The 19,517-nt window shown below is 52.0% G+C and overlaps 10 protein-coding genes across 10 annotated transcripts; 7 read left to right on the forward strand and 3 right to left on the reverse strand.

Annotated features, from left to right (window-relative positions):
- Positions 1-13: 13 nt before the first annotated feature.
- On the reverse strand, positions 14-1,985 carry BDV17DRAFT_30244 (putative MFS transporter). The gene is made up of 4 exons (XM_073764347.1): positions 1,770-1,985; positions 1,696-1,721; positions 477-1,645; positions 14-427 (listed from the first exon to the last, which is right to left on the reverse strand). Exons 1-4 carry the CDS (start codon positions 1,948-1,950, stop codon positions 268-270), a joined length of 1,536 nt encoding a protein of 511 aa, XP_073617835.1. The 5' UTR covers positions 1,951-1,985; the 3' UTR covers positions 14-267.
- Positions 1,986-2,509: 524 nt separating this feature from the next.
- Positions 2,510-3,771, forward strand: BDV17DRAFT_280558 (uncharacterized protein; the record flags this gene model as incomplete). The annotated part of the gene is made up of 5 exons (XM_073759902.1): positions 2,510-2,556; positions 2,757-2,901; positions 2,937-3,188; positions 3,252-3,399; positions 3,482-3,771. 5 exons carry the CDS (start codon positions 2,510-2,512, stop codon positions 3,769-3,771), a joined length of 882 nt encoding a protein of 293 aa, XP_073617836.1.
- A 1,215-nt stretch (positions 3,772-4,986) lies between these two features.
- BDV17DRAFT_257946 (uncharacterized protein) lies at positions 4,987-5,409 on the forward strand. The gene has a single exon (XM_073757257.1). It carries the CDS (start codon positions 5,186-5,188, stop codon positions 5,399-5,401), a length of 216 nt encoding a protein of 71 aa, XP_073617837.1. The 5' UTR covers positions 4,987-5,185; the 3' UTR covers positions 5,402-5,409.
- A 658-nt stretch (positions 5,410-6,067) lies between these two features.
- BDV17DRAFT_289422 (uncharacterized protein) lies at positions 6,068-6,403 on the forward strand (the record flags this gene model as incomplete). Its single annotated transcript, XM_073761660.1, has 1 exon — positions 6,068-6,403. One exon carries the CDS (start codon positions 6,068-6,070, stop codon positions 6,401-6,403), a length of 336 nt encoding a protein of 111 aa, XP_073617838.1.
- Positions 6,404-7,115: 712 nt separating this feature from the next.
- Positions 7,116-8,690, forward strand: BDV17DRAFT_30287 (uncharacterized protein). The gene has a single exon (XM_073764348.1). The coding sequence runs from the start codon at positions 7,166-7,168 to the stop codon at positions 8,489-8,491; it is 1,326 nt and encodes a 441-aa protein (XP_073617839.1). The 5' UTR covers positions 7,116-7,165; the 3' UTR covers positions 8,492-8,690.
- A 215-nt stretch (positions 8,691-8,905) lies between these two features.
- On the forward strand, positions 8,906-10,707 carry BDV17DRAFT_30510 (magnesium transporter CorA family protein). Its single transcript, XM_073764351.1, has 2 exons — positions 8,906-9,921; positions 9,974-10,707. The coding sequence occupies exons 1-2, from the start codon at positions 9,410-9,412 to the stop codon at positions 10,557-10,559; spliced, it is 1,098 nt and encodes a 365-aa protein (XP_073617840.1). The 5' UTR covers positions 8,906-9,409; the 3' UTR covers positions 10,560-10,707.
- Position 10,708: 1 nt separating this feature from the next.
- Positions 10,709-12,398, forward strand: BDV17DRAFT_30651 (uncharacterized protein). Its single transcript, XM_073764353.1, has 2 exons — positions 10,709-12,077; positions 12,137-12,398. The coding sequence occupies exons 1-2, from the start codon at positions 10,849-10,851 to the stop codon at positions 12,156-12,158; spliced, it is 1,251 nt and encodes a 416-aa protein (XP_073617841.1). The 5' UTR covers positions 10,709-10,848; the 3' UTR covers positions 12,159-12,398.
- BDV17DRAFT_30555 (MFS transporter) lies at positions 12,360-14,875 on the reverse strand. The gene is made up of 6 exons (XM_073764352.1): positions 14,299-14,875; positions 13,859-14,248; positions 13,701-13,806; positions 13,335-13,653; positions 13,151-13,280; positions 12,360-13,103 (listed from the first exon to the last, which is right to left on the reverse strand). The coding sequence occupies exons 1-6, from the start codon at positions 14,431-14,433 to the stop codon at positions 12,639-12,641; spliced, it is 1,545 nt and encodes a 514-aa protein (XP_073617842.1). The 5' UTR covers positions 14,434-14,875; the 3' UTR covers positions 12,360-12,638.
- Positions 14,761-16,579, forward strand: BDV17DRAFT_30654 (glycerate kinase family protein). Its single transcript, XM_073764354.1, has one exon. It carries the CDS (start codon positions 15,319-15,321, stop codon positions 16,471-16,473), a length of 1,155 nt encoding a protein of 384 aa, XP_073617843.1. The 5' UTR covers positions 14,761-15,318; the 3' UTR covers positions 16,474-16,579.
- On the reverse strand, positions 16,537-18,510 carry BDV17DRAFT_30417 (major facilitator superfamily domain-containing protein). Its single transcript, XM_073764350.1, has 5 exons — positions 18,051-18,510; positions 17,716-17,996; positions 17,315-17,661; positions 16,626-17,266; positions 16,537-16,578 (listed from the first exon to the last, which is right to left on the reverse strand). Exons 1-4 carry the CDS (start codon positions 18,180-18,182, stop codon positions 16,647-16,649), a joined length of 1,380 nt encoding a protein of 459 aa, XP_073617844.1. The 5' UTR covers positions 18,183-18,510; the 3' UTR covers positions 16,537-16,578; positions 16,626-16,646.
- Positions 18,511-19,517: the final 1,007 nt, after the last annotated feature.

Raw genomic sequence — 19,517 nt, forward strand, 5'->3', positions numbered from 1 at the left:
ATTTGAAGTTATACAGAATGCAGATGCCCTGACTGTGGTATGACGTATGATTAGGTGGGTCGACTGTCCGGTTTTCAAAGCTTGACTGCTTTATTTTTAGTCATACGAAGATCGAAGAATTATGGAATTCTGGAATCAGTCGCCATTCAGACCCGTTTATTTGTCGTCCGTCAACGCAGGGCTGAAGGGAAGTCACGACCGACCACCCCGCCATATATTAGGGGCTATTATCGAGCTATTGTGTGTCGCGACGCTCTAGGTCGCCTTCTAGTATACATATTGGAAATGCAAGTTCTCCTTATCAGTCAGGTCCTTGAATGCCAGCCTATCTTTCTCATTCTCGTCTAACCCAAGCGCAGCGCGTCGCTTGTTTTCGCGGAACCAGAGCACATACAGCGTCGACGCGAACAGGATGGTGAGGCAGTAGCTAGGACCAGTCAGCTTCGCCGTTCTAGAAGTATTTAGGATGACCATACCAAATAATCAACCCTGTCCATAAATCAGGATAATGGGCGTCCTTCTGCTGAGAGTGGATCAGCTGCGGACCCACGATATTGCCAACGCAGTACGCGACAAACACAGCCGACGCCATGAAACTCTTCTTAGTCTCGCCGGCGACATTACTCGCGCCAATGGAGACGGTCAGTCCCACGACGGGCCCGAAAAACCCGATGAGCGAGTATCCGGCAACAGGGGTGACCGGCTGATGGCCCCAGCTGGACTTCCAGATCATGACGAAGCCCGCAATCACCGGTAGGCAGCAGAATATCAGGGATATGACGCGGATGTTGCGGTACCGAGAGCAAAGCCAGCCTGTACCGACAATACCAAAGGCGGATAGACCTCCCAGAGGGAATTGGAAGAGAATGCTTTCGAGAGAAGAGTAGCCGAAGGTTGAGACGATGAGGGGGCCGAAGCCGGAGACGGCGCCATTGACTGTGTATGCAGCAGCCATGGTCAGCGCGACCAGCCAGATTCTGATATCCAGTATCGCCTCCTTGAGCTGTCCTGGCTTCAGCTTATGGTTCTTGACTCCGGTCTGACCCTTCCGCAGCCTCTCGACTGCCACGATTCGCTCCACGGGAGTAAGAAACCAAGCATTGAGGGGGTCATTCGGAAGGAAAAAGCACCATATGCCGAAAATAAACGTGAGGACACCAGCAAAGACATAGATGTATTGCCATGGCTTCAAAGCGCCACCTTCAATTTGCGCGAAGCCGTAGTTGAATGCGCCGCCGATGATGGTGAACCAGCCCGTACCGGAGAACCACCAACTTTGACGCGACGATTGCTCCCTCTGCGTGTAATATCCGCTGACCGTCACCATGAAACCGGTGGGCACTATGGCCTCAGTAAAGCCAAGGAAGAATCGCTGGACGAACAGCCCTTGCCAGGTCGAAACACCGGCGGTCGCAGCGCAGATGATGGCCCATAGCATGACCACCGGTCCGAGGACGTATTTTGTCTGGAAGTACTGGAGCGTATATGTCATGGGATAGGAACCGGCAAGCTGACCGAAGTAGAAGATCGATGTCGCCCAGCTCAGCCTGGACGTATCGGTTACTGGCGGGTTCACAGAGGTGTCGGTGACCGACAGTTCAAGATCAGTCGTCATGCCGAACAGAGCGGCGCTTCCCAGGATTGCCTTGAAGAGTCAGCACTGGATTCATGATTATAATTGAAGATTAGTTGTACCTTGTCATAGTACACCAACCCATACCCTATAAATATTAGTGATTAAGTCTCGCAGCGGAAACACAGCCACCTACCGATCACCATGGCCGGCATCAAAAACATATCAATCTTCCTCAAGACGCGCCGTTCAACCTCGGGGTCGATAGGCCTTGCTTCCTCTCCCAGGGCCTCAACCCCGCCGGTGGCGATGGCGTTTTCGTCAACATGACGGGGAGCTGGAGGGGTGTCTTGCACAGCGAATGTTGACGGCGCCATCTGGACAAAGAGCTATACAGAGTAGCAACACTGCGAGCCACAATTTCTACCTAAACAATCCCTACAGGAAGGTTAAGAAGTGGCGACCTCAGTTTTATCAAATTTTCTCTTGGCGCGACGCGATATCGGAGACAGGCCGAGATGCCTTCGCACGCCAATAAAAGTAGTAAAAGCAGCCCACTCTCGCCCAAATCGGCAAAGTCTATATGGCATCAGTTCTGCTAGATATGGCAACTGCGCCTACTCTAGACCCTAGACCATCGGCTGATATGAATTCCATCAAGTATCATTCCCGTCTCCCGTGCTTACGCTGTACCAGTGGCAGGGAAATCCACGTGGGTGTGGATATCGCCGGACCCGTCAAAAGCCAAAATCTCCGTGACACGCGAAGCTGTCTCATCGATTCCAGGAGACAACATAATCCGTTGGTTTGGGCTCTGCGAAGGGCTCGCTATTGTTGCCGGCAACGCCGCTGAGGAGATGGTCCTTTGGAATTAAATACCATACCCGACGCCGGGCTACATTTCATGATCACCTGTCCAGCGGTCCCTCTTCAACAATGAAGATATATGAAACTACTGATACCAACCCGACAAAGGTCTATAGGTGTCGGGGTCTGAACGATTTGGACAGGGTGGAGATAAGAGACCCTTCATCCATAAGATTGTCTTTAGATTAACGACATTGAGTCAGGATTGGGGATACTGTCCCGAAGACGTGTTGGTAATTGAGGTCCTCATTACTTCCGAGAGGTTATGCTAACGTGTATGTGAAGGCTTCTTCTACGTCAAAAACTACGGCCTAAGCAAAGAAGAAGTCGACGCGCAGTTCGGCCTTGCCAAGAGCGTCCTCTCCCTACCGAACGAGGAGAAGCAGAAGTATCGCGCGGCCCTTGAACAAGGCAACTACAATGGGTGGAAACCTGCAGGGATCCGCAACTTGGTTCCTGGAGTTAAGGATAGCTTTGAGATTTACAATATCCCCAGGTTTACCCCCAACAAGCGGATCGGGCGCACCCGGAGGTTGTCGAGGAGTATATTCAGAGTATTGAGCGGTTTTCGAGACATATTCATGACAATATTGTGAGGAGGTTGCTTACGATCTTTGCGATTGCGCTGGGCTTGGATTATGAGGAGTGGTTGGTTAAGAAGCATCGGTATGAGCAGACTTCTGGGGATCATTTGCGGTATATGAAGTGCTATGCGCGAAACCAGAAAGAGAATGATAAGCTTGGCGGTGTATGGCTGAAGGGGTGAGCAGTACTTTCTTGCATTATGATAAGTGTATGCTAACAGAATCAGCACTCTGATACGGGAAGTCTGACTCTCGTAGTCCGTCAGCCTGTCGCAGCTCTACAGGTATTGACGAAGAGCGGCGAGTGGAAGTACGTGAAGCCGCAGATGGAGGCTCTTACTGTTAACGTTGCCGATGCGCTTCAGTTCATGACAAGTAAGTTCCTCTTTAATCAAAGCTTCGCTCGCATGCTAACAATCTCTGGTAGACGGATACCTGAAATCGAGCATCCACTGAGTCGTCGCACCGCCCAAGGACCAGACCCATATCGACCGACTGGGCGTGTTGTATATGGTACGAATTGAGGAAGACTCCGATCTCGCTCCTATTCGCGAATCTCTGGTTCTCCAGAAACACGGGCTCGTCGATAATAAGATCCTTGGAAGTGATGGTCAACCCCTTAAAGCGGGCGAATGGGTCAAACAGCGCGTCATCAAAAACTTGGACGAGTCAACGGAGACGGAAGGCGACAATGAGGTTAACGACGTCGAGATTTGGAAGGGAGTTAAGGTGACTTATTATGATTAGATGCTGACTTATCTACTGGACGTCTACTGGACGTCTACATAGGACGTCTACATAGCAAACAAAATTGTATTGCTGCAGAGGATATAGTTACAACGCATCATCAGATATGACAATAGGGTCCCTCCAACATATCCAACCGATCCTGGCTCCAAAATGGCTCACCTCGTAGCGAGTACAAAGGCGCGCCGAAATACTGCTTTGTTTCCGCCTCCTTGGTCAACGCGGCCTCCTGTTCTGCTAATGGCGCTGTGGCCCATGATGTGGATGCTGTTCTGTTTGCGACGGGCTATGACTTCAGCTTTCTGTTTCTTCCTGACTTCAGGTCAGTCCATAAGCGGATCCCTCGGTTGTACAAACACGTATTAAGTATTGATAACCCGACTCCTGCGTTCATCGGCATGTTAAGCGCTTTTCCCACAAGCCTTTGCCAATAAGGGTCACCGAACTACCATATACACCAGGTAGCAGGAGGTTTTGGCATTCACATCTTCGAATGGCAGGCCGTTGCAGCAGCGCGTATCCTCGCAGGCCATGCATCATCACCACGCGAACAGATGGCGATGTGGAAACAAGAGCGTCTGGAGGAGCGCGGTGAGGGCGGGCCATTCTGGACGTTGATGCCTGATTTTAAAAATACTTTGAGTAATACAGAACTCTAGCTAGCTCACACGCACCTGGAGCAACGGGCAGGGTGTTAACCCAAGTATGAAGAGGCTTGGGGACAAACGATCCGGGACTTTATCCAGGATCGGGTAGAATGGTGGAGAGAAGACGCAAGTATACCGTGACAGTGGGGGCATCGTAGAATTTATATACACATAACAGGAAGAGGTACTGCTGCTCCTAGCTAGATATTCTGTTGTCTTCATTCCATAATGTTTGAGGTGATGTGGCAAAAGACCGTAGCCAAACAGGCAATGATATGACGATATATATATACTGCTCACCTATCATCAGGTCATTCTCTCTCACTCGTAAGCACAAAATTCTTAAAATAGCGTTGGCTTGCCACGGTAAGGCACAGTCTTGAGTTCCTTGAGTGGTTCGGAATCTCGCTGTGTTGGCGCAAGCCTGCTCATGTTGAGGACTGGAGGTGGCAGTCCCAATCAGAAAGGCGCCATTGTCAGGTAATGATACAGGCGACTTCGTGTCTGCAGAAATCTCTTTCCATTTCTCCCTCTCTTTCTGTTTCGCCATTGGTCATTCATGTGCCGATGTCAGGCTCCGAGACTCTAGGCTGCCTCTGTTTTATCGCTCTCAGAAGTGTTGGCGTTTTTCTGCTCTGAGGCATACCGAGGCGAATGTATCCCGCCGCTCCACAATGTGGTCGCGGATCATGAGCCATGACACTCGACTAGAGTAAAAGAAGGGTTCAAAGACGTCAAACAAGCCAAACAACTGGCGAACCAGAAACATGTCGCCCGATGGCAAACGCGCACTCGCAATGCTATACGCCTACTCTTATCACGAATCTGTCAAATCTCGTCTCGGCGCAGCTATACCCCGGTCATCAGGGTCCGCGTATATCCAGGGCAATGCCATTTCGGCAGGCCAAGACGTCGTTGCGGCGGCTCTTTACTTTGCTTGCTGGATGCTGCTCAGTCAGGATGAGAAACATGAAGAAGGATAAGGTACTCGTGGAAGGAGCTACTACGAATGGGTATGCGGATAATCAGGGTTTGAACTTGAAGTATATGATCTGAGCGCACAAGCGACCAGTGGCAGGTGTTAGACAAAGTGGAATATTGATTTGCCGGAATTGTGCCTTGTCCTTGTCTCACATGGGAATCGTCCCATCTAGTTGCCGTAGCATCACCGCAGCATCAAGGTATACTGAATAGACGACCAGCTCATGCCCGGATTCTATGGGAACGCGCTGTAATATGGCTTGGCTAGGGCAAACCCACCAGATGCGAGAGTCAGGCTGTGTATCATGCTCTTCAGTATCCTGGAAAGATGAACCCAACTTTGCTTTTCCATGACAGGAACGAAAGCAAAGAACGTTGCAATCGGCTTATCAAATCGGCATTTCATTATTCAAGGTCGACTCCACAGGGCTAATACAGTGTGTGCTGCTCGATCGGTGTCTGTCTTCAAAACACCGAGACAGTAACAGCTACTCCAATACAGAATTGTGACCAAGAACATGGCCCACACTGCCGTTTCAGGATACTGCTTCTGTTTGACTTCGGATAGTACCTTCTATAAATGACCGGCAAGCCTTCCAAGCATAGGCGTCAATTCAACAATATCATGTCTGGAGTGTCTACTTCTCGCCCTCGCGATTCCGCTGGCTATGGAAACAACCCCCCACGCTTCACATGTCCGGGAGACAAAGAAGGTCGCCATCAACTATGAAGAAAGAACGGAGCGCAATCCACTCCTCGGCGACACTCACGAAACTCGAGAACATGGGGTCAGAAGTGCCCTGCCAGAAGGCCAGCGAGACCTCATGCAGGAAGCCGAGTACGAATACGGCGCGCGCGTTGGCATCTGGCGACTACTCCGTACATTCGAGGGGTTCAACGTCCCATATAGTATCTTCCTTTCCTCAGAAGCACTAACCATGAACTCTGCGAAGACTCAGAGGCGCGGCGTGGCTCTGGAGGAAGAGCAAGTCGTTCTAGCATAGCAGAGTTAGGTATATAATTTATATCACTGGCCTCGGGACACACGACCTTCAACCTATAATCTACATATTTCCGTCGAAAAGTCTGCTGCATAGGCTAATATATCGTTCTTCCATTCTGGTTTGTTGGCCTGACAAACAAGACACTCACTCTAGTCATCTACGACTACCTATACATGTGTTCGGGAAGTTGAGGTGCGATCTCCAGGTGGCATTTCGTGTCTATAGTGTGAGTCTTGAATAATAATGTTGGTTTCGTGTTGGCAGCGACAACAGTCTCCAAGGGCCCCATTGCGTCTTATTCGGTCTCGAAGGCCCGCATATAACAAAGCAACTGACGGCTTGGCCAAGTCAGATGGCAGCGTTTAAAGCCACCTTCTGCCATATGGTCGCGCCTGGACACCATCGTGGGGGACATCCGGCTCCATTGGACCCAGCTGGAGCCCCAAGCCGCGTGTTCGAGGAAGGAAGGGGCTCTGATGGGCGAAAAAGCGTTCTATTTCCAGCCCAAAAACTTTGTCCCGCTTGCAGAGAGTGGCTTGCCAATTGCAGCCCGCCTGTGCCCGGAGAAACATGCCGACTGCTGGTTGTGGAATGGTGATGCCTAATTGACCCACAGAAAGAGTCAATCATTGCGCAACAAATTGATAGACGAGGCGATCGCGGTTAATCGGCTCAGCCCTACAGGGCGACGCCAAGTTTTTCAATCGATCCAGTTCTCCATGCGGTTCCTTCTTTCTTTTCGTGGCCGGATCCTTCAGCAGAATGGCAGCATCAGTGGCAGGCGCGGGCTCGTCCACCACCCTGACCGACCGGGCAACAGTCACTCTCGAGAGATCACGGCGAGGCCATTGTCGTGCGGTCGGCCATCGAGCACTCCGAAACAATCTTCTGGCCGGTGTTGGTTTCCTGGAGCTCGCCAACGCGGGCGACTTTGCAGCGAATGTGTGGAATGAGATTCCGGTCCCTCGCCATGCCATGATCCTCATGGCCATCGGCGGCCCTATCGCTCTACTATTCTCGCTGGTTGCTGCTCGAGACTTTTATCTCAGTCGAAAGAATGTCTCGCTTCTCTATTCCGAGCGACAAGCGCTCAAGTCAGTTCCAGATTCCGATGAGAAGACATCAGCCGTATTGGGCGTCAACTTCCGCGAGCTGGGCACAGAAGTCATCGACCGCATGCTTGTCGACCTGTTTCTGGGAGTTGGCGCCTTGCTGGTCGGAACAGGCACGATCATGGCCATTTGGGGGGCGAATCATCGCGTATTCAACGCCAGCAACCTTCTCTCCGGATTTATTGGAAATGGTTTCGCCGCATTGTACGGAGTCTTTAACGCGTTCTGGTCCGGGTATCTGGTTTACCGACTTCACGTTCGTTATGCTGCCTGTCTTTCCGACCCGACAGTGCAGAGCATTCGGCCAAAACTACGACAAAGGTTCCGGAGGTTTCAATGGCACGCCGGGATCAATGGTCTCAACGGCATAGTCGCAGGGATGGCGTCCATGGTTACTGCAAAAATGTGGTGGGGTTATGTCGTCCTCATTCCCTGCATCATCGTCATGATTGCGGGCAATCTCTTCTGGAAGTGGAAGCTGGGCTACGACCGCCCGGTAAATGTCGACCTTCTGGACGGCCTGCTTGCTGGCGAAAAGAGTACGACAGACTATGACGGCCTCGATAACGTCCTGGACTCATTAGCAGCCTTGGAGGCCGGACGCATCAGACTTCGCGAGTTCGTCAATGCCATGTCGTTAGAGACGAGCCTCTCGTTTATCGAGGAACACCAAATGCTCGAATACTTTTGCCCCTGGATTGCCCGTCGATGGCCAAGTCATCCGCTCTTCGTCGAGGACAAGACAGTCAAGATCTCGTGTGAAGAGCTGAAGGGTGGCTCAGTGGATGAGCGGACTCGAATGGGGGATGAATGCCAACTGTTTTTGCGCAGGGAAGCTGCAGTTCTACTTGAACACAGGGAGCGCTATCTACTTGAACTGGTTGGGGAATTTGTGTGGAGAAGTTCAAAAGACGATGGAGCACTACATTCTCAACGTACAACCTGCTGGACAGGCCTCTCTGTACATGATATTTGATAGCATCTTAACAGCTTTCCAGCTGCCTAAAGAGTCTGAATACCTTGCTGGATTGAGTGTTTTTTCTGCAATTGATTGACCCGCAATCTGCGATTTCGAGGGTGGCAAAGGATGTACTGTCGGGGATTGGTTTGGCTCAGACAAAACGCCCTGTATCCATGTCTGTCCACAGTCAGCCTATCAGGAGATAATAAAGAACCAGTAATTCGCGTACATTATACACTGGACGCTAAATAGGCAAAGCTTCACACAGAAAGTATGTGTCTGATGAGCTGTATGATTCCACCCGTGACGAGAAAGACACCCAGTGGTCGCAGGAGAAACAGCCACAGAAGGCCCCAAATTGTCCTCGCCAGCCGGCTATGCAACGAGTCAGTATTTCTGCCAGGCAAAGCATATCCAAGTGGGACTTACACAGCGGCGTTTGCCATTTCAGCCTAATTTTCTATGTCGAAAACGGCCAAATCTAGACATGCGGGTGTAGAGGCGCGGCGAGAATCGGGCGGGCTAACAGCAATCGCAATGGTCAATGAGATTGAATAGAATTCAGTTTCAAGTTCGCTTGATATGCTTGTTCCTGTTAATGTCCCCTGAGCTACCGCTGGAATTGTGCTGCCTGGTGTACAGAGCAAATATCGGGGAAAGGGTGGGTCAGGTCGCGCAGAATTGAGTCCACACTCTCAGCCCTACAGGGCACGGCCATATTTGCTCCCTTGGTAACGTTAAATCTCAGTTCGCCTGTTATCTCCATCTTCCGTCTTACATCCTTCTCTATGCAACGAAAACAGTCTTGCTCTTGGCGCATCTACCCCTCCAGACGTCCACATATGGAACAATTTATGGCTCTTGCACTATCGTTGCCAGAGAGACCGATAGACCTTTGCCGGAGATTTGTTGCAGCCTAATGAAACCGGCAAAATGACTTTCGAGGATTCGCCTCACTTCTCCTACTTTTCTTGCAACTCTCAGCAGGCCCACGAAGCATCATGCTGGGCTGATCTGGCACCGGCTGTCTTGGACCAGGAACAAAATGAGAAGGCGACGGACGACACTTGGTGGCTGGACGTCTGCGATGCAACGGAAGAGGAGGTCGCTGCTGTTGCTCGCTCGCTCTCCATCCATCCTCTGACGGTAGAGGACATAGCCCTGCAAGAGCCACGGCAGAAGATCGAGACGTTCCCGGGTTACTATCTCATTTCGCTTCGGACATTGGCATCGTCGGTGGACGAGGAGAAAGCCAAGTCAACAGATGCAGCTCCATTCACCCCGATTATATCGAGCCCGACTATGCTGTTCATTCTTGTGTTCAGTCATGGTACAGTAACCTTCTCGCGCACCGGGTGTGGAAGCGTGCCTCGAGTCCGCAGTCGCGTTTGCCGGGTGCACGATTCCTCTGTGCTGTCCAGTGACTGGATCTGCTATGCTTTACTGTATGTACCTAATCCTCCCTAACCTCCCGCTGAATAACCTGACACTTCACAGGGACGAGGTAATTGACAGCTTCCAACCACACATGGAAGACCTTTCCCGCGAGTCCGAAGCCATTCAAGACCAAATCTTCATCGCCCGCGACGACGACATGACCCCGCTCATGATGCGCATCTACAACATCCGCAAACGGATAAACCACCTGGCGCACTCTCTATCCGGAAAGTCAGACGTCATGAACGGCTTCGTGAAACGATGCCAGACGAAGCGATGGCACCCTGCCCTCCCACAAGGCGATCTCATCGTCTACCTCAGCGACGTCCAGGACCACCTCGTCACGATCCTCGCGGAACTGGCGCACCTTGACGAAATCACAAGCAGACTGCAGTCAAACTTTCTCGCGCAGACGAGTGTCAATAATATGCGACTGAGCACGAAGCTCAATTCGGGGCTCAGCAAGGTGACCGTCCTCGCGACGATCTTTGTTCCGCTGCATATGGTGACTGGGCTGTTTGGAATGAATGTTACCGTCCCGGGTCAGGATATTGATTCCTTGGCGTGGTTCTTTGGCATTGTTGGTGTTTTCGTTGCTGTTATCTTGGTTGCTTGCTTTATGGCAGTGAGGTTCAAGTTGTTGTAAACGATGTTGGGAATAGCGAAGGGGTTGTTGACAGGAGAACGGAACCGCCTATATATATATTCGCAAAAATCGGCGGAATTGTCCCAGTATGAGTTACCCAAAAGCAGACGTACTCCTGTATTTACCTAAGATAAGTCGATCTAGAACAATGATAAACAGCTTTGGTAAAGCGCATGGACCCCGCGAGCCAGGGTGGCTGAGCAGCGCACCAAATGAGTCACAGTGAACCCCATGCCACACGAAATCCTTTGGCTCTCTAAACATACCAAAAGCCACTCGCGACACTGGAATGGCGATCAGCAAAGTATTGCTCCTGCCGGAGCTGTTCGAGCCTATCCTGGCTGAGCCCTCGCAGCGTGACCTCCTCCAAGCGCAGCGGGTCAGTCGAGGGTGGAACGAGTTCATTGCGCACAGCAAACGGCTGCAGCACAAGCTTTTCTTCCAGCCAGAGCGAATATGCCCGCAGACAGCGACAAACGTGACGGTCGAGATCAATCCAATTCTGAAAGAGTTCTTCCCGCCATTCTTTGAAGGTTCTGAGGCTTTCAACGATGACCCGTATAGCGACGAGGAAGACGAAGACGAAAACGGCAATAGGTGCCTGCATCATTACGAAGACTATTGTCGCGTCGATGGGGCTGAGATTATCCGCTATCAGCCGTGGTACAAGGACGAGGAGAAGCGCAAGGCAGTTTTGAACCCCGATGCTTCCTGGCGCCGAATGTATCTCTCCAACCCACCCGGGCGAATCGACGAGCTTGAAGTCGACATGCCCGGATATAATTGCTCTACCGATCATTTAGACGGCCGCCTTTGCAAGAGGTATCGGGCCATGAATCGAAATCCAGGCCCACGGATGGGATTGATCTGGGATGTTGTGGCTTTCATCCTCGACAATTTACCGACAGGGGAATTCTCGATCTGGTGGTGGCGGAGGAGGGACGGAAATGATTCTGCGAGTGAGAATGGATCTTGGTTTCTTGGATGGCATCTTCTGACATTTCATACGTGGAGCTGTTATGACGCCCGTGAGGGGTACGGACCGTCAGGGCTGAAAGTGGTGGATGATGGCGATATTGTCGAGTACAAGGATTATGACAAGTACATGGGCAACATCTGGCAACGCGAGGCTCCTCTGAATAGTGTGTTGGACAAATATGTGCGCAGGCGAAAGGCTATCGAAGACTTCAATGATCGACTGGAAGAGGCCCTCAAAGCTAATACCGGACATGACCAGATGAGTGGTGGCAAAGACACCAACTGCAGAAGGGACAGTAAAGTCATCGACAAAGAGGAGGATAGCGACGACGAAGACGGCGACGAAGAGAACGGCGACACGGAAGATTGCGACAAGGATGGCGACATCGAGGCGAGCGACAAGGAGGATAGTGATGAAGACAGCGACAAGGGCAGTGACGAGTATAGCGACGAGGACTACACGGATAATACCGGCGACACAACAGCCTATCGCTCCAAGTTGTTCAGGACGAAGAAAACCAAACCTCGTATGAAGCGAAAGTAGGGCTGGCTACCTGCGACCTCACGAACACTTCCACCACTGACCAGCAGTGACCCAGCGACCACTCCTCGTCCACATAAAGTTGCTGCCTTTCGACGATTTGAAGCATCCGCCGCGGAAGAGTGACTGAGACGCAAGAGGGTGGAGGCACTGCCCAATACAAAGTCCTGCCCCCGGCATCCAACCTGCGCCAGCTCAGCTTCTTCAGGGTCTAATCCATCCGCCGTAATCCAAAACACAAACACGGGGACTGACTCAGTGGACCCTTGCGGTGACCCAGCTGATAGGACGACCAAGAGGTTACAAGTCATTAAGTCAATCTTCATTGCACATAACTGGAGCTGGGCAGACTCGGCTTTCTGGGCTGTCTGGGCTTTCTGGGCGTCATGCCATGGACGTCCAGCCCAGCCCAGGGAAGGTTTGCACTGCCCTGGCTAAGGAACTAGATATGCCGCCCTCTCATCGATTGTCTATGATACACATGTCACTCTACCAATCAATTGAAGACCATCATGACCTCATTTCCGTCAGCGTCGACTCGGCTTCAGTCAATCTGAACCCTAAACACGGCTCGTCTCATCGCCTGCGCAGTAAGGACTCTTGGCTCGGATCCACTCGCCGTAGAACCAGAGCAGTGTTGGTGCCACGATGCCCATGCCTAGACTTATGAAGCCCAGGAGGCTGTTTCCCCAGCCTAGTCCGAGAGATCGGTACAGACTATCTGCAAAGAGAGGGAAGCTGAAGCCCGCCATTGTCCGGACAAAGGCAGTCACGCCCGTGGCGCTTGCGGCGTATCGAGTGTAAGAGTCAATCACGTACGTTTGGCAGCATTGGAAGCAGATGATGAGCCCGATGGCGAACAGGGCGGCGCCGATGTTGGGCGCTATCCAGTGAGTCTCGTATTCTGCTGTCCAGCCGTAGATGAACAGGCCGATGGGGACCAGGAGTCCACCGGGGATCATGAGGGGGATGCGGTACTCTGGCCGTCCTTCATCGCCGTAGTACTTGCACAGCCGCTCATATACCTGGACTGGTAAGTCAAGGCGAGACGCAGGATTAGGCAGAAACTTACAATATCGATCAATCGGCCGCAGAACTGCAGCCCAATCACAAAGCCGACACCAAGCGAGATGTAGTTCAAGCTGGCAGTTCCTTTGTCCTGGTCATACACTCCTTCCCAGACTCTCGGAAACGAGGCGAGGCTGGAATTTTTGTCAGTATCGCTTTGCCAATGCTTGAGGCTGAGGGCAACCTACACCAGATACATCACACCATACTGATACCCCCGGTACAGAGCAATAGCCTGAATGGCCGGCTGCGTGAATAGCATGCGGAACGGCCGAATGAGGTTCTTGCGAAGCAGCTGAGCGAAAGTACGATCCGGCTGATCATACTCGGTATACAGCATTTCATTTCCTGTTTCACGCTGCAGCCACTTCTTCTTCGTGGCCAGGATCTTGGGGGAGTAGGTCTCGCGCAGAAAGAGGAAGGCTAGAACCTGAACCAGGGCATCGGCCATCGAGACGATCCAGAAGATCCACCTCCAGGACATGTATTGGGTCAGGTATCCTCCGGCTGGTGCTTGCTTAGCGGGGTTTCACTTGAAGAGTGGTGGTTCTCACCTATTGGGCCGATCGCTGGGCCTATAAATGGCATCACGCTGTACACTGCGGTTGCTGCCCCACGTTCATGCTTTCTCCAGCAGTCGCTTAGCACGCCACCACCAATCTGCAAATGGATTAGCCACTCGTCTCGTCATCTCGTCGATCGAGATACCTACTGCTTGGGGTGCAGCCCCTCCAAGACCGCTCAGAAAGCGGAAGGCCAGCATCTGCTCGCGTGAGGTTGCAAAGCCACAGACAGTATTAAAGATGAGATACACCATGTTTGCAGACTGCAATACCACCACCCTTCCGTACATCTCGGAAAGCGGCGCCAGGATGAATGGTCCCAGCGCATATGCTAGGAGGAAAATCGACATGACCAGGTACTCCTGTATCTCAGACTCGATGTTGAAATCATCGGCAATCTCTTTCAAGGCCGGGGCCACCATGGTTGAGGAAACAGGAGAGATAAAAGTGAAGCACGAGACCAGCAGGGTGGCAGACCATTTACGGGCATGACTCCAGTTCAATGGATTGGCTGGGTCATTGGGGCCAGTCCAAGTGACCTAGATGCGTCTGTGAGATAAGCCATTGAGGAACAGAATAGGAATCCCACCTTCTTGGGCTCATTATCCGAGGTAAATGGAATCAGAAAGCTGCCTTCGCTGCCCGCGATGGACCGCTGCTCGCTGCTGCTCGCCCTGCGCGACTGGACGTCTTCGGTACTGGGAGCCAAAAACGAATAAGTCATCCTAACGAGTGTAGTTCTCAAGCGAATGTATAAACGTAGTTGATAGCGAATGAATAGATGAAATGATAAACGATGATTTTGTTGATGGGGACTTGTGGCATCGTGATTTCTTGCTCCTTATATGCCTCACAACAACGCATCTTCTCTAACCCTGTATCGTCGACCAGCCTTCTAGTCGCGGCCGAACATTATTTTTGTCTCTACAGCTACTTGGCTGCGGCGCAGGTGCTGCCTTGAGCCACAAGAATCAGGGACTGCGAGAGGTGGCTTGCCAAGTTCAAGGCAGCAAGATATCGAGCCTCTTGATCAAAGGGACTCATACCTCGGCCACCAGCTAAGCCCCAAGCGGAAACTGAGCTCGTGGAGGTTTAACTCAACTTTAAGGCTGTTTTCAATGACGTGACTGGAGTATCGAGAGTGACAAGTGGGGGATGGGATGCATGCTGTGGCCCGACGTCACAAAGCCACCAGGACCCTTATTCTCTGGCCTGTGTTAACCTTTGCTCTACTGCAGGCCAAGCACTTCACAGTATAGGCAGCCGCATATCAATTTTTAGAAACTCGATAGGGCTCTTTCACCGCACTGGTTCTGGGTGCTTGCAAACGCTGGCAGGTGTATTCTGGCGCATGAGATTGAGGCGAAGCATCCCTCGAGATACCACGGCACGGCAAGAAGAACTGGATGAAGCAGACTGGACCAGAAATAATGGGATGATCAAATGGCTCTGCGAAAGGCTGGGTCAGGGCGCCTATAAGAATCGCCCAGGTCACCCGTCGTAGTCGATCACTTTCCAGTATATCATCAGTGCCAAAGCATTCGTTACTACTTCCCTCGTTAACAATATCAAATACATTCGTTCGTTTTGCAATACCCATCTCGTCATCATGAAGGTCCTCGTGTGCCCGTCCGGCTTCAAGGGTAGTGTCACTCCCGATACAGCAGCAGACTGTGTTGAGGCAGGCATCCTGCGCGCCATGCCCTCGACGACCATCCATAAAGTGCCCCTGGCCGATGGCGGCGAAGGGTTCGCACATGCTCTCGTTACTGCCGCTGGTGGGACGATCCATAAACTCCGTGTTATCGGGCCCACTGGTGCTCCCATACAATCGTTCTATGGCATCTTGGCCAACACCCGCGTCCGGACTGCTGTCATCGAGATGGCTGCCGCGGCTGGCTTGAGTCTCGTCCCGAAAGACTGCCGCAATCCTTGCATGACTACCACTTTCGGGGTTGGTCAGTTGATCGCAGCCGCCCTTGACCAGGGAGTCAAAAAGATTATCATCGGATGCGGCGATTCAGGTACGAGCGATGGTGGTGCCGGTATGCTTCAAGCCCTCGGAGCCCGGCTCGTGGGCCGTGATGGTCAAGACCTCCCTCGTGCTGGAGGTGGCCAGTTTCTCGTTTCGCTTGCTGGGATTGACTTTTCAAACATGCATCCGAGGCTAAAGAAGGTCGCGATCGAGGCCGTCTGCAACTGGAAGAATGTCCTCTGTGGTCTGCAGGGTGTTGCACGAGTGTATGGGCCACAGAAGGGCGCCTCTCCGGAGCAGACTGAAGTCCTCGCCGCGGCACTTGACAATTATGCGACCATCATCCATCGTACACTTGGTGTTAACGTCGCCGATGCACCGGGAGGTGGTGCGTCGGGAGGTTTGGGAGCAGGCCTGCTTCTCATCGGAGCAAAATTGCGCCCGAGGTATGATGCACTCACCGAGTACTTTCATTTAAAGGACATTTTCAACGACTGCGACCTGGTCATTACGGCGGAAGGAGGAGTGGATGACCAGACCCCGAGAGGAAAGATCCCAGCAGAGGTGGCCCTCCGCGCCAGGGAGCGCGGGATCCCTGTCATCGTTCTTGCTGGGACTGTCGGACATGACGCTCGAGTCAACTATGATGTTGGCATTGGCGCATTCACCTCGATTTTGCAACGTCCATCAACTTTGGACGAAGCGATCGGAGAGACGGAGCGGTTGTTGACGGACGCCGCGGAAGGGGCAATGCGCATGGTGGCTATAGGCAGGCGCCTTGCTTTGTAAATAGCTCAGGATTAGCACTGTTATGAGTAAATGACTTTGAATTGCTGTTCAGCTCGAGTCCCTCTATGTTCGTGATATTGTCTTTTCTATCTGCTGCTCGACATACTGGAAGGTCAGCCAGCGTGCTTCGCACTTTGGTGTCAAGGATGTACCTCTATCTATAATCGAAGCATTCAATTCTTCCCATCAGTACCGACTGTAACTCGCTGTGCCTCGAGGTTGCTGTCGTCCGTATCCGTTTGCTCCTCCGCTTCAACGGCATTCGATTGATTCCAGTTACCAAACACGGCCAGAACGGTGAACGGAATTGTGAAACCCCATAGAGCAAAGCCAAGGGCCATCTGGTTGACATTTGGCCAGTGAGTCGCACCGACCGCGTAGGCAATTGTGCTGCCGATAGACTCCCACGATCTTAAGATACCAGTGGTCCTCGCGACATCGCCGTCGGCCTGGGCTCCCTTGATCTCGGCCATCAGCCAGTAGATGTACGTCTGCAGCACCTCGTAGAAGAACTTGAAGAACATGTAGACAGTAAATGCAGAGTTGAAAAAGGGGCCATCGCCTAGGTCAAAGGCGGGTGGGTCGGCCGTGCGAGAAAGCTTCGTTTCGACGATCGCGTTCCATGTCCAAGCTGCTGTGACGAAGGTCAGGACGAAGATGTAGACGGACTTGGACCTGGCTTCTCTCGAGAAGTACTTCAGGTCCAAGATTGTTCCCGTGATTATGTTCGCTGCGGCTCCGACGACAGCTGTCAAGAAAGACGCCAGCGCCCTGGACCGAACGGTGAAATACGCTGATTCCTGTTAGCAACGACAGTGATTGCGAGAGTAGCGTAGCATACATGTCAGATAGTTGCCTTGATAAGTTGTACCAAATTGTCCCGCAAGAAAGACCGGGATAAGCAGCAGCATGTACTTGTTCTTCATTTGCTTCCAGATGGCGCGAGCCTCGATCGAAAGGCTGGTTTTCTTCATATAAGGGATCTTGGTACCATTGCTTCTGATTACATCCTGTGGCTGCGACAGGAGTAATGCGAATGGGGCTCCGAGCGATGAGATGGCCACGAGCCCTAGGTATGTGGTGTAGGTGACTTTGCCGACATGCGCGGTGTTCACATTGAGCGCCAGAGAAATGGCACCTCCCACAAGCGGTCCCATTTGTCGAATACCCATCCAAATTCCCACATAGCTAACCCAGATTTAGAATAAAAACTTCAAATGAGAAGTTTGGAACTGGGCTTACCGTCCTCTCTTCTCCTCTTCCGGATAGCCGACAGCAATGGCAGCCTCACTGGCCCATAGCAAAGACGCACCAATTCCGCAAAGAGCGGCTCCAAGTAAAAGAAACCATTCATTTCCATAGCGGTTGTTGCAATATAAACCCGCCGCGTACGGAGTGTAGAATGCGGCACCGAGGAACAGGGTCCATTTCGCAGTAATCTTGTTGGACACGCCACCGGCGAGGAAGCAGCCGATGGACATCAATCCATATGTCAAGGCATTGGCGGCATTGTTGAGATAAGGCTGCCTTGTCAGCGGATCTATAGATTTGGAAGTCGCAAAAGAGGACTGACTTACCTTGGCATTTCCTCCAGCTCCAAGGTTATTTAGGGCAGTCCAGATACCGGGCTCACAGAAAGCAACCAGTCCCACGATGACAATCTGAAATAAGCACGACCGGTAGAGCTGGGTCAAGCGCTCGAGAACCATGGTGAAAGCAAAGGAGATCCAGGAAACGTCAAACAGCACGGCGGCGAGCCAGGGGCAGCATTCTTATTTCCTGCAGCCACAAGCACGTCAGAACCCATCAGTAACGCGATATCTCAGAAGCTTAGGAGTGCCAACCTATTGCGACCAAGACGCCCGGGAGCTTGTCCTGGAATGATTAAGTAGGCTTGGAGCACGCAATGCTCCACCCAGATGGCATATCCTGTGCACATCTCCAACAGAACTCGCACCTCGCTCGCTCAAGTACCTACTAGGTGGCAATAGCCTGATAGAGTACCATCGGAATCAAGTCCTTGACATATTGTTGAAACAGATCATTGCTCGTATCTCAGCAACTCGAATCAAAATATGACCTGCATGCGAAGAGTCTGCACTATACGCTTGCCCCAAGCCTTCAGCTGCGCCTCTGCCAATTGACGCACAACAGAGGCCATATCTACCGGAATCTCGACATGAATCGACCCATGTTGTGTCCTTGGAGTTGGAGCAAACTCTTGCCCGAAAGGTCTCGGCCCAGCATCAAACGTCTCGGGCTTGGCGCGTCGCGAGTCAAAGTGGCTGATAAAACAAATGGCAACCACACCAATATGGGCCCGAGGGTTCAACCGCGGACGCGTTGTCGCAAATAACACGGCTTGTCAGTGACGCCTCAGGAGACATTGTGGCACGTGACCTACAGCGCTGTCGGCCGAGAACCCAACTGGCACATGACGCCTGTTCCTAGAGCACCGCAGCATACAAGAAAGCAGTGAACAGGACCTGGAGAACATGCCGTATCTCATGCAATAGAACTGTGAGTGCCTCAATTGAGATATAAACATGGGTTCGTCCTCCCCCACTCCTTTGTTGCAACCCTGTGCGTATGGACAAGTGTGATGCCCAGAGATATATTTCTGTCACTTAGTAAGAGTAATGGGCCAATCCATAACCGTGACAATTTTGGGGTTTGCTAGTTGCTGTCCTCCAGGTTGCACAGCTCAGGGATATCGCAGAGTTCAAAGCGATCAAACCGGCCTGTCGTCATCCACGCGTGTCACGCCTGATGCTGATTGTCGTGGCGCATAAGCGTGTATAATTTATGCAACCGAACAAGTGTTACGATGGCGGATCGCCAAAAGCCACGCAGCTCACTTGAGTCGGAGACGCGGTCAGATCGAGGCCTTGACGTCGGATTGAGATTATCAGTGTTGTCGTTGGAGTGATGAGCTTTACTTCTTCGTGAAGTCACGCCATTGGGGGCTTGGGAACCCTAACTCAATGTACGTACCCTGCAGAGCGGCTGCTGCCACGGGTCCCTCGCTACGGGATAGAGCTGAT

Source organism: Aspergillus undulatus (genome assembly GCF_047715775.1).
Source record: "Aspergillus undulatus strain CBS 261.88 unplaced genomic scaffold BDV17scaffold_12, whole genome shotgun sequence".
Taxonomy (NCBI): domain Eukaryota; kingdom Fungi; phylum Ascomycota; class Eurotiomycetes; order Eurotiales; family Aspergillaceae; genus Aspergillus; species Aspergillus undulatus.

Coding starts and splice junctions, on each gene's coding strand:
- BDV17DRAFT_30244 (XM_073764347.1), bottom strand. CDS start 1,950: ATGGCGCCGTCAACATTCGCTGTGCAAGACACCCCTCCAGCTCCCCGT. Junction 1,722..1,769: donor GATGCCGGCCATGGTGATCG/GTAGGTGGCTGT, acceptor TAATATTTATAG/GGTATGGGTTGGTGTACTAT. Junction 428..476: donor TGGACAGGGTTGATTATTTG/GTATGGTCATCC, acceptor GACTGGTCCTAG/CTACTGCCTCACCATCCTGT.
- BDV17DRAFT_30654 (XM_073764354.1), top strand. CDS start 15,319: ATGAAGGTCCTCGTGTGCCCGTCCGGCTTCAAGGGTAGTGTCACTCCC.
- BDV17DRAFT_30287 (XM_073764348.1), top strand. CDS start 7,166: ATGGCAGCATCAGTGGCAGGCGCGGGCTCGTCCACCACCCTGACCGAC.
- BDV17DRAFT_30510 (XM_073764351.1), top strand. CDS start 9,410: ATGACTTTCGAGGATTCGCCTCACTTCTCCTACTTTTCTTGCAACTCT. Junction 9,922..9,973: donor TGGATCTGCTATGCTTTACT/GTATGTACCTAA, acceptor GACACTTCACAG/GGACGAGGTAATTGACAGCT.
- BDV17DRAFT_30417 (XM_073764350.1), bottom strand. CDS start 18,182: ATGGTTCTCGAGCGCTTGACCCAGCTCTACCGGTCGTGCTTATTTCAG. Junction 17,662..17,715: donor GAAGAGGAGAAGAGAGGACG/GTAAGCCCAGTT, acceptor AATCTGGGTTAG/CTATGTGGGAATTTGGATGG. Junction 17,267..17,314: donor TCAAGGCAACTATCTGACAT/GTATGCTACGCT, acceptor AACAGGAATCAG/CGTATTTCACCGTTCGGTCC.
- BDV17DRAFT_257946 (XM_073757257.1), top strand. CDS start 5,186: ATGTCGCCCGATGGCAAACGCGCACTCGCAATGCTATACGCCTACTCT.
- BDV17DRAFT_30555 (XM_073764352.1), bottom strand. CDS start 14,433: ATGACTTATTCGTTTTTGGCTCCCAGTACCGAAGACGTCCAGTCGCGC. Junction 13,807..13,858: donor GAGGGGCTGCACCCCAAGCA/GTAGGTATCTCG, acceptor ATCCATTTGCAG/ATTGGTGGTGGCGTGCTAAG. Junction 13,654..13,700: donor CCCAGCGATCGGCCCAATAG/GTGAGAACCACC, acceptor AGCAAGCACCAG/CCGGAGGATACCTGACCCAA.
- BDV17DRAFT_30651 (XM_073764353.1), top strand. CDS start 10,849: ATGGCGATCAGCAAAGTATTGCTCCTGCCGGAGCTGTTCGAGCCTATC. Junction 12,078..12,136: donor AAACCTCGTATGAAGCGAAA/GTAGGGCTGGCT, acceptor GCAGTGACCCAG/CGACCACTCCTCGTCCACAT.